This window comes from Mugil cephalus, chromosome 21 (assembly GCF_022458985.1).
Source record: "Mugil cephalus isolate CIBA_MC_2020 chromosome 21, CIBA_Mcephalus_1.1, whole genome shotgun sequence".
NCBI lineage: Eukaryota > Metazoa > Chordata > Actinopteri > Mugiliformes > Mugilidae > Mugil > Mugil cephalus.
In genome coordinates this window covers 2,928,181-2,943,052 of record NC_061790.1, presented here as the reverse complement: position 1 = coordinate 2,943,052, position 14,872 = coordinate 2,928,181, and the positions used below count along the sequence as shown (strand labels likewise).

The 14,872-nt window shown below is 40.6% G+C and overlaps 1 protein-coding gene across 1 annotated transcript in view; it reads left to right on the top strand.

The window, feature by feature from the left end:
• The window catches only part of galnt14 (UDP-N-acetyl-alpha-D-galactosamine:polypeptide N-acetylgalactosaminyltransferase 14 (GalNAc-T14)), a 169,772-nt gene that overhangs the window by 140,144 nt on the left and 14,756 nt on the right, over window positions 1-14,872 (top strand). The window contains exons 8-12 of the mRNA XM_047574094.1: window positions 1,980-2,064; window positions 6,135-6,238; window positions 7,303-7,429; window positions 11,782-11,874; window positions 13,265-13,348. Of these exons, the coding sequence (XP_047430050.1) occupies window positions 1,980-2,064; window positions 6,135-6,238; window positions 7,303-7,429; window positions 11,782-11,874; window positions 13,265-13,348 (493 nt within the window). The remainder of the gene's footprint in view (window positions 1-1,979; window positions 2,065-6,134; window positions 6,239-7,302; window positions 7,430-11,781; window positions 11,875-13,264; window positions 13,349-14,872) is intronic.

Below are 14,872 nucleotides of genomic sequence, written 5' to 3'. Positions count from 1 at the left end.
ATTCCTCAAGTCCAGTTGCCTTCATTCGCCTGCAGGTAAAACCCATCACAAACTTGCTTGATTTGTTTCTGTAACAACCGGAAACCTTTGTCACTAATTTCCATTAACAGCTGGGTACTTACCTGGCGTTAAGGAGGGGGACCGTGTGCCCAAGCTACTTACCCTATGAATGGTGCTCTAATGAAGCCATTAAGTATGATGATCCACAGAGTGGATTACTTGTATACACAGCTTGACATTAACTTTTTTTGTTCACTGTGGCTGTGGAAAATAAGCTTCCTAGTTATTTTCGCCTCTCTTGCCCATTCTCTGCTCTTTTCTTTTCTTTTCTTTTCTTTTCTTTTCTTTTCTTTTCTTTTCTTTTCTTTTCTTTTCTTTTCTTTGCCAGGGGCCAGCCATGTATCCAGTGTTTTGTCCTCTCCAAATAAATCAAATGTTATATTCATAAAATACTCCATTTTCCTAGTTGTCAAGTGAGTGAAAGTTGAGTGTTGTTGGTTGCCAGGGGCAACAGTGTCCATCTCGTTGCCAGGGGCAGCGGAGGTCCGTCGAGAAATAATCACCGTTGAATGTTGGCGATTCGCCAATCAGAGTCAAGTATTCAATAGAACCGTGTTCTGATTGTCGTTAAACAGCTTTTTTTCCTTTGCCTCCCCATCCTTCATTCCATCTTCAGCTTTTCTTTTGTTTGTCTCCTCCTCGGGTTGCATGGCCTCCACATTATCACTGCAGTGATGTCGGTCACGAATGCACCAATGAGCAAACACTGTGCACGCAGTGCTCATCGGAGTTATAGTGTCATAGTCTCACTTTTTTGTTCACATTTTGTTGCATTTTGTTTATTATTTCAGTCGTTTGAGAAAACTACAATTAAAAACTGTATATATGATCAGCCCGCCAACGTGGCGATTGGGAGTGACTGTGCTACCTGCCACTGCTGAAATACAATACATATGTACAGATATTATTTCTACGTCTATAAAGCATCAGTTTCTGTATGTGTGGATGTAAATGATCATGTACACATGTGTGATCACTCCCGTACAACACACACACTGAGTGTGTCTCTACACGTCAACATGTGTCAGTGAGTCCATCTTTTTATGTCATGATTGAGGGTTTTATCTACAATTAAACTGCCCTTTATGAGACCAACTTTCACAATTGATTCCTCTTTAAGTGTGTGTGTGTGTGTGTGTGTGTGTGTGTGTGTGTGTGTGTGTACAGGGCTATTATCAGCATTGATTGGCAGATTGCTGTTACCAAGAGAAGAGGCTCAGAGTAGGGCAGGATAATGGAAAGAAAGAGAAGCTCTTAGGGGAAAGACTGAAGGATGTTGGAGGGAGATGAGGCCGGAGAGCACAGCTGTGTGTTGTTCTGACTTATTTTCAGGCCATTTAGCCTGGAAAAAAAAAAAAAAGCTCCTCTGCAGAGTTCAATCTGCGACGCTCGGTGCACTAATGGACGGTTACGGATTCATCCCCTCAATTTTCTCTGCTACCAACCGTTTCCTGGTTTATAAGATTTATCAGAACACTTTATACCCAAAATAATTATCTGCGAAGGAGCGGAGAGACTTAACAGCAGCCTCGGATAAGAGGGGAGGGGCCTCTGTGGATCCTCCCACAGACACTTGATCAGTTTGGGATCTAGTGACTTTGGAGGCCAGGTCAACACCTTGTGCTGTTCTTCATGTTGTTTTTGCGTGAGGCTGCTGCTGTCAAGGTGTGTCATTGCTATGGGGTCTGGTCTGGTCTGGTCTGGTCTAGGTGGGGGCTACATGTCTAAGTAACATCACACAAATTAATTCCAAGTCCAAAAGTTTTCTCAGCAGAACGTTGACTTATCACAAGATGGTTTTGATGTCATTTATTTCTCCTGTCAGTGGTCATAATGTTGTGGCTGATTAGTGTATGTTCCTCCGTGTTACCAGTCTGCTGTCTCCTCTTTCTAATCCCTCCTGTGTGTTTGTCTCTCAGGTTTTGACTGGAGTCTCCATTTTAAGTGGGAGCAGCTGTCGTCTGAGCAGAGAGCTCGCCGGACCGACCCGACCCAGCCGATCAAGTAACGCACACACAACTTTAAACAGCAGGAGGATGGCATCGCACACACACACACACACACACACACACACACACACACACACACACACATGCACACACACTCATTAAGTGAGTGCAGACAAGTAGAGAAACAGAGACGAGTGGAAGGGAGGGAAGAGGAGACACAGATAATAAGATGTGGAGGAAAAAATGAAAAAGAAAAGAGCAGCTTTCTTTTATTTTGATTCCACATTCTGACAAATATAAACTCATTCCTCATCTACGTGTTCGGCAAATGCAGATGAAGTTCAGAATTAAACAAATAAATAAAAATAAAAAAACTTGGACGTGGGTGTTTAACACCAATCCTCATTTCCCATTTTTCAAGCTTCAGTGGAGAGTTTTAATTGCTGCTAAATGTGGTCTGGTAGATGTGTTGAGCACTTGACCCAGGCAAGTTCTTCTCAGTAGGAATTAAAAACTTTTTACATATCCCGTAGCCATATTATATAGATACAGTTTGACATAGAGTTCTTAAAGTTGTGTTAACTATTTACACAGCTCTGCGGTTTTTAAATCTTAAAAGACAAAAAGACCTTAAAAGACTATAAAAGACTATTAAAAAAAAAATGTCTGTATAACAATTATTTTTATGCTGGTGTACGTCAGTGTAGATCAGCTTTTTACCGTATTGGCCAAATATAAGACGGTATTTTTTATTTCCTTTTTTATTTTTCCTTTTTTGTATGCACAATCAACAATAGCTGACTTTACAAATTATAATGGATATATAATAGAATATAATATATAATAGAATGGATTATAATGGATCATGCATTATAATTTGCAAAGTAATTAAAACTGTCTCTGACATGTGGAGTGAGATGGAAAGTAGCAGAGCCATAACAACGGAATGTGAATTAGAGTAAAACAGAGTTTGTTTATCCTCCTGTGAATGTGCACATGAATCACAGACATAGGAGGTAATATCTGAATCACAGGAAGTCCTCAGGTAAAACTAATCCCGTGCGAAAAAGGTTTTTCAGGACCTGTGTTACGAGAATGTTGGTTCAGATCATTTGTGGTGTAATTTTTACATATACCAGGTTCCCCAGGTAAAACTAGCTCCATGCAGATATTGATGACCGGTAGAAATATGGTAGAGCATCATGAATGAGATAGTTTGGAGGAAAGTGGTTCAAAAGTAAGTTAGCAAACAACAGAGAAGAAGTTATGATGCCAACTTCAAGAAATGAATTGAATTAACACTGCAGAGTCGTCAAACAACGAAATTTATAGAACACTGCAACACACAATTCGTTAATATGTGAACACGACAGAGACGACCCACAATCACAAACTGCTACTGTTGACAATGTCTCTAAAAATTGGAGTAAAGCCTGAATAATAATTTAAAATACTTTTATCTTTACCTGTATTTCCATGTTTGACCTGTTATCGCTGCGGTCGAACTCTGCAAAGCCACAGGGGGAAAAAAGAAAACACAATCTGCTGAACATTCACTGACAAGTCATTGGCTGTGGAGAGGAGCACAAACAAACAAAAGGAAGCGCTCGCAGTTATAAATAATAAAACTTTGGCACCGCTCATAAGTCGGACTGGTGGCAGGAGCCCAGATTTACCAACGCTGTGCCAACTTGTGACTGTCTGACTTTTTGTTTAGTGGAGGCAGCGTGGTAAGCTGTCACAGATGGGTGGTTACTGGAGTGTGTGTGTTGTAGAGCTACATGTACATCACTAGAGTGTGGCTTGTTTATTGTCTCAACCTGGATGTCAGGACGTCTCTTCGGCCTTCGAAGGCTGGACTGAGTCACCGCCTCCATCTGGGAACACACAGGCACACTTTTACTAACTAGAGCTGTGAGGGGCATCACTGACTCAATGCATACCTCCAAATGGCAGAACTGCTCCTCTAAAGCAAGTAGAGCTCCCCCTGGTGGCTGGAGGCTGTAGTATAGGTCATAAGCTCCACCTCCTCCATGTTAGTGGGCGGGATTTGGGCCAAACTAAAACTCTAAAACACACATAAAGTAATTTTATTTCAAAGATGGTTTCTGTCTCTTTAGGTAGTTAATATAATGTTGATGCACGTTTATGTGTGAGTTGTTATAAGTTTTGTTTTAGTTTGTTATTTGACGTGACAGAAACAGAATGTGACATGATGGTGACCACCAGTTGCAAACAGCTCCATAAAACGGTTGAAAATATATAAATAAAAAGCCTTCATTTAAGCTTGGCAGAAACTATTATGTTAAGCCGACAGTAACAGTTCCAACGATAAACCAGTAAACTGAATATCTGTGATCACTCCTCATCATCCTTTTAACGCTACAGTATTGTATGACTAACGTTACTTCTCAGTAAAACTTGTAGCATTAGCATATTATATTTAACTACATTTATCATGGCTGAAATGAACTAAAACTAACTAAAACTGAGGCTTTTTCCACTTTTCTAAATCCATACTAGTTTGTATAGATTATTGTTGAGTCCAGTTGTCCTTAATTTGATCTGATAATCCACATTTCTCCTGGTCTTTCTGTGTTTACTGCTACATATTGCCATGTTTTTTGCTACTTGGGGGGCGTGGCCCCAGGAGGAAGTGACATCAATGCATACCTTCTATAGCGACAGGAAGTAGGACAGAAGGTAAATGTCTGTATTTCATAGAAAAAGGGGAAAATCCCATTCCTCATTAAGGCCAGGTAAAGAAGTAGCATTGAGCTATTCCAAAAGTTTTCGCTTTGGATCAGGGTCCTCAGACGGTCTCCACCTCTTGAGTGTTTGGGGACAACCTCTATTAATATAACTTTGAGGGAGGAAGCCGAGGGTCGACCTGCCTGCTGGTAATAAGCGGGACACGTTCAGTGTATAATCCAACATTCCCTTGTAACTGGTGGAGGTAGAGCAGAGCGTGGTATTAATTGGCATTTGGCCAATACCAGGAAGTGGGTGCATGCTTGGTCCATATTTATATACAGTCTATGATCCTCACACACAGAAATATGCACCAGTCTCCTTCAATTTATTTGTTATTTTTTGGCCGTTTAATTTCCTCCCTGTCTTCAGCTTGCACACACCAGGATAAACTGAATTGTTTTCATGTACATCCGCCCACACACGGACACACACTCACAGACACACACACACTGAGCGCTGCGTACAGGCGGCGATGGCAGGATAATTGCCGATAAACAGAGGGTATTCGATGACGCGTGTTGGCCTTCAGCTATTCACTCGTCACATTGTCCAGATTGTGATTCAGCCTGTGTTTGTGTGACTGAGTGTGTTTCTATTCTGGAAACCACAAAGAGCAACCGAACAGAAGCTTCAGGATTAGATGACAAAATGATGAATTTTATATTCCTGTTTTCCTGAAATCTCATTATCGTAGGACTCTCTTCAATCTAAAACAAAGTATCTGTGTTCACACCTGGCAATAAAACACACCCTCAGCCACTTGACATCCAGTCTTATGTTTGTGCTCTGTATGCAAATAGACACTGACTTCATTTGGGGGTTTGGTCTCTAATGGATCTCTGATGCTGTTTTCAGAACCATGAACACTTATATTATTGTTTTATGCGCCATGACTTGGGGTGTTGCAACATATTTTCGAACGAGCTACAAAGTCTCTCTTCCTGACATTAGTTTAATTAGTTAACAGAATATTTTAATGAGCAGACGCCACTTATGATACTTTTAATTTAGCTTTAGGTGATCATTTCTAATAGAAGTTGTGTTTTTGTAGTTGTGTGCCTATGTGTTCCCAAAAACACAGTAAGATTAAACATATAATAGAAATAAGAAATATATAGAAATAATATAGAAACACTCAAAGTAAAGAGAACAATAAAAATAATAATAATAAAAACAAGTAAATTATTATATGAAACTGAATTAAATAACTACAAGACTGTGACATAAAAGCCACATTAAAGAGATGTTTTTTAGCCTACTTTTAAAAGTGTCAGGATAATCTGAATATTGTTGTGCGATGTGAGTTGCTTTATATAAATCAAACCTTTTATTTTCTTCTTCTTCTCCTTTCGCTCTTTTCTCCGGACTCAGGACTCCCATCATCGCAGGTGGGCTCTTTGTGATCGACAGGTCCTGGTTCAATCACCTCGGGAAGTACGACACCGCCATGGACATCTGGGGCGGGGAGAACTTCGGTGAGAGTGAAACGCAACAAACGACACTGACAAACGGTTTTTTAGAGGAAAACACAGCGAGATCGAGCTTAAAAAGGTGTGAGCTTCTGCCTCAGCCTGGTGCCGTCCTCTAATCTCGTCCTAACGCGCAGGAGGTGCATCTGACTAGATTTTAAAGTGGGTTTTAAAGCAGAGCCAGTGAATTAACCGTCAGTCCTGCATGTGAAGGTCTTTCATTGAGAGCTGAACGAAGGTGAACTTTTCAATCAGCAGGAAAAAAATAAAAAAATAAAACTCTTTAGAGTCTGACATCCATCCAGCTGCAACATCTGGCTCCCCTGCTGCTACCTGCCTCCCTCCAGTCATCTGAGCTCTGAGTGTGCACGTCCTCTCCTCTCAGATCAGTTAAAGCCTCTTTTTCCCTCTCACTCATTTGCTCCCCGTCAGGTTTCTGTCAGTCTCCTCAGCTCCGTGTCAGTATCTCAGGGTCTTTGCTGACTTCTTGTTCTTGTTCTACTTTGTTTCATCCCTCCTCTTCCTCATCAGACCCGGTCCAATTTCCCCCTCAGTCCCTCAGAAAAAAAACTCTGAGACAGACATCGACTGTGTGAATTACACATCAGAGTGAGCACAGCTTAAGGAGGTCGCACAGTGCATGAGATAATAATGCACAGCACAATGTAGCACAATGCACAAACACACACTCGCTAAGTCAAACAAACAAATCTGAGTCCGTCAGCGGGTAATCAAATATTCAGGGAGATCTGGCCCACTTAGCCGAGCTGGATAGAAGAGGAAGAACAAAGACGAAGCTGCTGTGAAAACACTCAACCAGTTTCCACGATGCACCCAGTGTACGTTTAACCTCCTGAGACTTTTTAATTTCTCCACAGTGTTTGGGATCAGTCAGACCTAAGTTTGTCCTTTGACCTGAAGTCTGTTTTCAGGGGAACTGAGTCGACTTCGTGCTTTTTGTTGGAGTCGTCATTTGACAAACGGCCTCATGTGTGAATAAGATGCAGTGAAATATGACGGCTTCTCGTACGAAAACGCTGGGTTTGTGTGTCCGTGTGTGTGTGTTGCAGAGATCTCGTTCCGGGTGTGGCAGTGTGGTGGCAGCCTGGAGATCCTGCCCTGTAGCAGAGTGGGTCACGTCTTCAGGAAGAAACACCCGTACGTCTTCCCTGAGGGCAACGCCAACACCTACATAAAGTAAGTGTCTCACTGAGCTTTTTAAGGCGAATGAGTCGTGCACACAGGAAGAGACCGCCAGCTAGTGATGGGCAGATCGATACGGAAATATAGATACCGGTGATACCAGGTCTTTATGCTCTAAAATCAGTTCTCAAAATAAAAATATCAATACTTTTGATACTTCACTCGTTGGCGGTAATCTAGGAACACAGTGGCTGTGGCAACACAACAAACCTTGTGAAACATAAACTCAAGTTAAACCACAACACAGAATATGAGGCATTTATGATGAGAAGGACAGGAGAGAACAGGGTCACAATTACGATGCAAGTTTTCATTTTATAATAGTTCTTAATCAATAAACAGTTATTTATTGCAGTGATTTTATTATGTTGTGCCTCCAGCTAAGCCCCGCCCCTCAAAAAACTTCACACTGTTTACAGAGTTTCAAATAGATGAATAAATTACTCTGATGTCCTGTATTCTTTATGAAGCTATGATTTGAAATATACTACCTGTTTTTAGATTTCACATTGGTATCAGATTGGTATCGCTGATACCAGCCAGTATCGGATCCGAAAGGAAACTGGTGGTATCGAACATCAGGAGGAGGAACCTTTAGTGTCCAAATTAGCAAAAAAACTATAATTTATGTTCCTTTAGGTGATGCAAATGTTAATATTATTCAATTTCTTGTCAGTCGTATGTTTCTATTCAGGCACTCAACAAGTTTTTCGACCAGAGTCGTGACTTTGTTGCTGTTATTTTTAGTAGATTAACTCGACTTTTCTGTAAATTCATCTAATCCCTCGCTCCATGCTCACTTACCTGCCAAACCAACTCTCCCGCTGTGCATTGTTTCCACTCTGAGCCGTGTTTTTGTCGACTCGTCGTTGTTAAAGTGGATTTACAGCTGCCTGGGAGCCATTGAGCTGAGCCGAGTGCAATATTATCCCATTAGCATAAGCTGTATTCTGTCCTCTGCCCCTTTCAAACACAAAGATGTTTACAGGCGGCCCTGGTAATCCATTAACAGGACTAATGTGCTCAGAGTGCGTGTGAATTGATCGGGTATGAATAGATTAATCACGGCTACAAGAAGGATTCTGGTTCTGTTCAGATTACAGTCAACACAGTGTTATATAACGAGCAGTAAGAACCGAAGAAGTGTTTCTTTAATACATCTAAAGTCTCAAGAGAAGCGTAATTTCTTTCTGTAATATTGAAACCTCTCTTTAATTGTCCCCTTTTTTTTGTTCGTTCATATCCACTGAAGGGCCAGAATCAAGTCTGGGCATGTACTGAGACGATTTCTGGGAACATTTTAAATGACAAACTGAAGTCAAAGACGGGCAAGAGTGAGTTTACCAAAAAACTAAATTGCAGCACTTCATCACAAAATAACTCCTGGGATCCACTGAGTGCCAGACTGATGATGTATCTGGCAGATCCTTCCCTTTACAGTTCAGTAATTCATGAACCCCCGTGCATGCGGGCAAGGCATTAACACAGCCGGGGTTGGGAGTTGAGTTCCCTTCATGTGGATTAATGGGCAGATCAAGGCGCTTTAAGGCGCCGGGACGGAGGGGTTCGGTTCCCACTGCTGAACGGCTCTTTGGAGCTCAGCCTCTTCCAAAAGGCTCGTATCAACTTATTGTTTCTCAGAGTCAACCGGCTCATCCACACCAACACCGTTACCAAGGCAACATCTGTTCTTCGCAGAATTCTGTTCGTATTAGGGGTGGGCGACACTGGGAACTTTGGGATCGATCCAATACCAAGTAAAAACAGGGCAAGTATCGCCGATTCTGATACCAGCAGTGGATGATACTGGGAATTTTGCTATCGATCTGACACAGGAGAAATATTTGAGTCAAATAAATCTGTTTTCATTAACTAATAACAATATGAAACAATTTAACAGTATAAAAATTAAATAATTCCCCTTTTACCACTCAGAATTGTTTTAGAAAAAAATTAATTAGTGCAAAATAAGGCATACGAACGATGTAAAATAAGATCAAACTCTGTCCATATTAACCTTTTACTACAGGTGGGGATGGAGAAACTCCTGCAGATTTGGAGAGAAGCTGCATGAACTCTGTGAGGAGTAATTTTGTGGGCGTATAGAAGAGAAACTGTAACAAAAGTATCGATCTCATTAAGCTGGTATCGATTCAGTACTGATACTAGCCTTGGTATCGATACGATCGATATTTAGATCGATATGTCCAACCCTAGTTCGTATCACGGTCGTATTGTGATCCAAGCTGCTGCCGTCCTGTCTTAATTAGCTGGAGGCTTCTGGATTATCTTGAATATTCTAAATAAAAAAAAAGGGCTGCCTAATAATTCGATTACAAAGATTACGCCGCCTTCCTCCCCTCTCGCCGAGGCCCCCCGCCGCCGTGACCTCATGTTTGTGTGCAGGAGCGCTGTGCAAACGAGAGGCTTTAATTGTAAGCCCGCGTGTGACACGTATTTATGTTTACACGCCTACAAGCGTCTCATATCCGCTCCCTCTTCCCCTTTCATTAAACTGCCACAGCCTGTGTGCGTAATGCCTGTAATGGAGGGTTTCTGTCATTTCAATGAGATCGTTCACAGCTCACAGAAACTCGGCTAATAGCTAATTACTAGAGGGAGACGGAGAGGAGAGAAGAGAATGAGAGTTAAACGGGGATGAGAGGCAGAGAAAAGGAGACTCTCTGTTGTAAAGGGTGAACAGAACCGAACCGATGAGATACATGTACGAGTTACACCTCGTATCACACCTGGCCTGCAGCGTTACACCATTTTCACAACACAACTGCATCGACTGCAAATCCAGAGACCACAGAGCGACCAGAATACAATTAACATATCCGGTTTCTACCACGCAATACAACAAAATAAGACGATCAAGATGTTTCCAGAGTTTCTGCTCACATGGATTAACATTAACCTCCTGAGTCCCGACGTCCTCATATGAGGACATTATGTTTTAGTTGTGTCGTAGCTTCTTATTTTGCTTAATTTCGACCTGTTGTCCTAATAAAGAGACAATTTTGTTTGCCATGCACTGATAGTGAAGGTCAATACACTTGTTTACTTTTCTAGTTTGATATGACATGAAAATTTAAGAAATTCACAAGTACTCGTTTGAGTGCAGAATGTTGTGGAGCATAGATATTCAACAGGGGGTCCGCGACCCCTAGGGGGTCTTTGGAGGTACTGCAGGACTGTCACAAAATCTTTGGTTGATTAGACATTTTTATATATATTCCTTTTAAATTTTGCCACACAAATTTAAATTTCTTTAAATGAATATTAACATGAATCCAACGTATTTTAATGAAGGGATAAATGGAGGCAAAATGATAATAATAATGTATATTATATATATTTATAAACAGCACTAGGCTGAGTTTAATATAGAACACATACAGTAGGTAGGGTTAGGGTTAGAGTAACCCTATAGTTACTAATAAAGTAACTTGTAATCTAAGTTAGTTTACTTTTACTACTTTACTTTTAAAATCGTGTAATCAATAAACTTAGACTTTAATGATCCACAGGGAAATAAATTGGTCATAGTAGCTGAACTGACACAAAAAGTTGAGCTGTTATAGAGCTTGATAGAATAAGGAATAGAGGTTCTGTAAGTTTCTTTTAAGTTCTGTATCATTAATCATTAATTTTCAAGGTATCTGTGTGAACACTGGTTGCGAATGACAAATAAAAATCCTTGAATCCTTGAAAAGAAAAACAAGGACAAGAAGCTTTTTGCTCCCTCCTTCGTCTCCAGTCCTTAATAATGTAGTATACGACGAACCAAGATGTCTCCAGCATCACATGGAAACCAGCTTGGTTCACCTTTTCTACCTCCATGTTTCTGAAACTCCTCCCCTGACGTTTTTACCCCACGTGGAGCAAACATGCTCAGACAGCATAGATTCAGCAGAAACCAGCATATCAAGACTTTACGTGGTTGTTAGGAGATAATATTATCTTATGTAAGTGATTCCCAAAGGTTTACACAACCACTTTCAATCTGATTGAAACTTTGATTATAGACTCGGTTTTTGAACTTGACTCAGTTTATTTCTAAAACTAAACTTGTACAGACTGGAAGCATTAAGCTCATGAAACACGTAGAGCTCCTCTCCTTCCTGTCAAGGTTACACTGTCGTCCTGTGGTTGATGAAAACTTGAGATTTTTCAACTACTGAAGTGGAGCATTGTAATAATAAGCCATAAATCTCCTGAAGGGGACATTGTCCGTTTCATTGACGACCCATACAGTCACTAGTGTCCTTGAACAGACTTTTGGCAGCGGAGTTACTGTTCTCTAAGTGTGTGTGTGTGTGTGTGTTTTTGTGTGGTTGCAGGAACACACGTCGCACAGCGGAGGTGTGGATGGACGACTTCCGTCTCTTTTACTACTCTGCTCGCCCGGCGGCACGAGGAAAATCCTACGGAGAGTAAGAACACACACAAACAAACACCTGATGTTCAGACTCATTATCTCAGACATGACGCCCACGCCTCCAGTCTCTCCATCTGTTTTTATTAGCGCTGATGTTCTGGATGTATCAGCCAGGCCCGGTTTTATAAGACAGATATCATAATTATAATGTTCATCTTATGTCATTCACTCTTGAGGTTCCGAAAGCCACTTATAAATAAAATGTATTATTATTATTATTATTATTATTATTCCTTCCAAATAATCCATGTTCTGGTAGCCGAAAGAATATACCAACCAGAAATGATGTGTCACTCTTTAAATAGTCTAAAATAAAGCTTTACCAGACCAGAGAGGATGTGACTATCAACAGTGCACCCAACAGAAGACACCTACAGACACTAAACCACCCGGCTCTTCTCACATTTCACTTTTTATCTGTCATTAGCTGTGTTTCCATTACAGATTTTTCACAAAATAAAAGTGATATTTCTGAAATTTCAATAAAACTTTGTTAGGGGTGGGAAAAAATATTGATATTGCAATATATTATCATACTTTTTAATAACTATTTTAAAAGAAAAAGGAAATTTTTTGGGGGCTGATCGTGAACGACTTCTGCACCTCCACCATCACTTTATCTGTACAAGTGCAATAAACTGGAAATGGATATTGTTTTTTGACTCAATTTGTGTAATTAATTGTCACTGTCATCTGATGTACATAAACACAACTTGTATTTTAAGCTGCACTTGGAATTTCTCATTGAACTATGTATTACTATGTAATATATTGCAAATCATAATCATAAAACTGTATCATATCATGACTCAAATATCGTGAAGTCCTTGCCAATACCCACCCCTGCTCTTTGTATGTGCTTCCACTGAAAGGTGTTTTTGCGAATGAGGGAAACAGGGAAATGCGTCAAAAGTGTTTCCATCTTTTAAATCGATACGTCTGAATAACCACGTCATCAGAGTGTGTTTTTGGTTTTCCATTAACAGTTTTTTAATGCGATATTTAGGTTTTGCGCATTTTACAGGGGGAATGGAAACGCAGCGAGAGGCGTCTAATCACTGACATTTTATCACAGCTTTAAGATCTTACCTTAGTTTCCACTGCACACAACTCCATCATTTGTCACGGCTTTACGGTCATTTTGTCTTGTCTGGTTAACCCATTGCTTAGGGCTAGGGTTACCTAGGGTTAGAGTTACCTAGGGTTAGAGTTACCTAGGGTTACCCAGCGTTAGGGTTACCCAGGGTTAGAAATAGGGTTACCTAGTTTTAGGGTTACCCAGGGTTAGGGTTACCTAGGGTTAGAGCTATTACAACATGGGGATTGTTTGCTGCCTCTCAAATTCCTCTCCATCTGAGTTTGGTGCATGTGTTTGTGTTTGTCAGTGTCCAAGGCAGAGTGGAACTACGCAAGAAGCTCAAGTGCAAGTCCTTCAAGTGGTACTTGGACAACGTCTACCCAGAGCTCAAGTAAGTTTGTGTTTCTTTTTTTGTTGGGTTGTGGGGCCACACTATTGTGAAATACTAACATTTTGGGACCACGGTGTCCCTGTGGAGCCCCACAAGTTTGTGAAGATTAAAAAGGTTGAAATCAGGTCAGAATTAGCTTCAGGATCAGGGACCGGTTATGTGCATCATGCTGAAACAAGAGTTTGTGTGTGTACATGTACTTGTGTGTATATACTCAGACTTATCCGTCCAGGGAAAGCTTCTGCTGAATGTGCAAACTGAAAGGAGAATATTTTAAGACTAAAACCAACTGTTAAAAGAAGATTATTTCTTTTCTTTTTTTTATCTGTCTCAGTTTGTTTATTTTAGCTTTAAAATTATGCATATTTTATACATTAAAGGCTTCTTTACCCATCATGAGGAAGACAAGTCACCCTGTGAAAAGCTATAAATACTGTATAAATTAACTTATTTCAGGAATTTAAATTAATTTTTTATATGAAATGTTTTGCATTACATATCTGCTATACACCACATACTTGTCTGCTCAAACATCTCAACCTACACTAGGTGGTGTATGCACATTTTATGAGTTACTAAAGTAGTTTGTTGAAATGGTCACATTTAAAAAGGGACAAAAAGGCAAGTAGTGACATAATCCTTGCTTCCATCATTGTCAGGTGTAGCGTATTACACCACTAAAGCCCACAAACTACCCAAAGATGTTTTTACCACCATTGCAAGGCCCCTGGTGGTTCAGTTTTTATGTCCGTTGGTTCACCAGCAGCACTGCACATTTGTACTAGTAGCAACTGACTGGTCATTGGAACTGACCAATCAGAGCAGACTGGGCTTTTTTGCAGACTGACCTTTAATCAAAGGCTATACACCGATCAGGCATAACATTATGACCAAATGCCTAATATTGTGTTGATCTCCCTTATGGCGACTCATCAGGGAATGGACATGGGTCTTCTGAGGGTGTCCTGTGGTGTCTGGTAAAAGGATGCTGTTAGTGGGGGGGTCTTGACCAGTTTGGGATCTAGTGAATTGGGACGCCAGGTCAGGTTCTTTGTGTTTTTTTTTTTTTAGGTGTTCCTAAAGCTTTTTTGTGTATATGTGTCTGTGTCATCCTGCTGGGGATGGCTGCTACTGTATGTGTTGATGGTTGGCGTATGGTCTGGTCTAGGTGGGTCCTCCATGTCTAAGTAACATCCACATGAATGAATCCCAGGTCCAGAAGTTTCACAGTAGAACAGTGAATTGTCACAAGATGGTTTAAATGTTATTTACTTCTCCTGTCAGTGGTCATAATGTTGTGCCTGATCCGTGTATGTAAGACTGCCCACCTTTAGCCTCATTCAGGGACTTCTTGAAGATGAAAGGCAGCACTGCCAGTGGTGAATAAATACGTTTAGAGGTTTGACTGTAAATCTGTGGCCGGCTTCAAGAATCTATCAAAGATCAATACTATGCTACAAATATCTTTCAGAATTTCTTTCCACACTCACATCCTCTCACATACAGTATGCAGTCCAGTCTTTG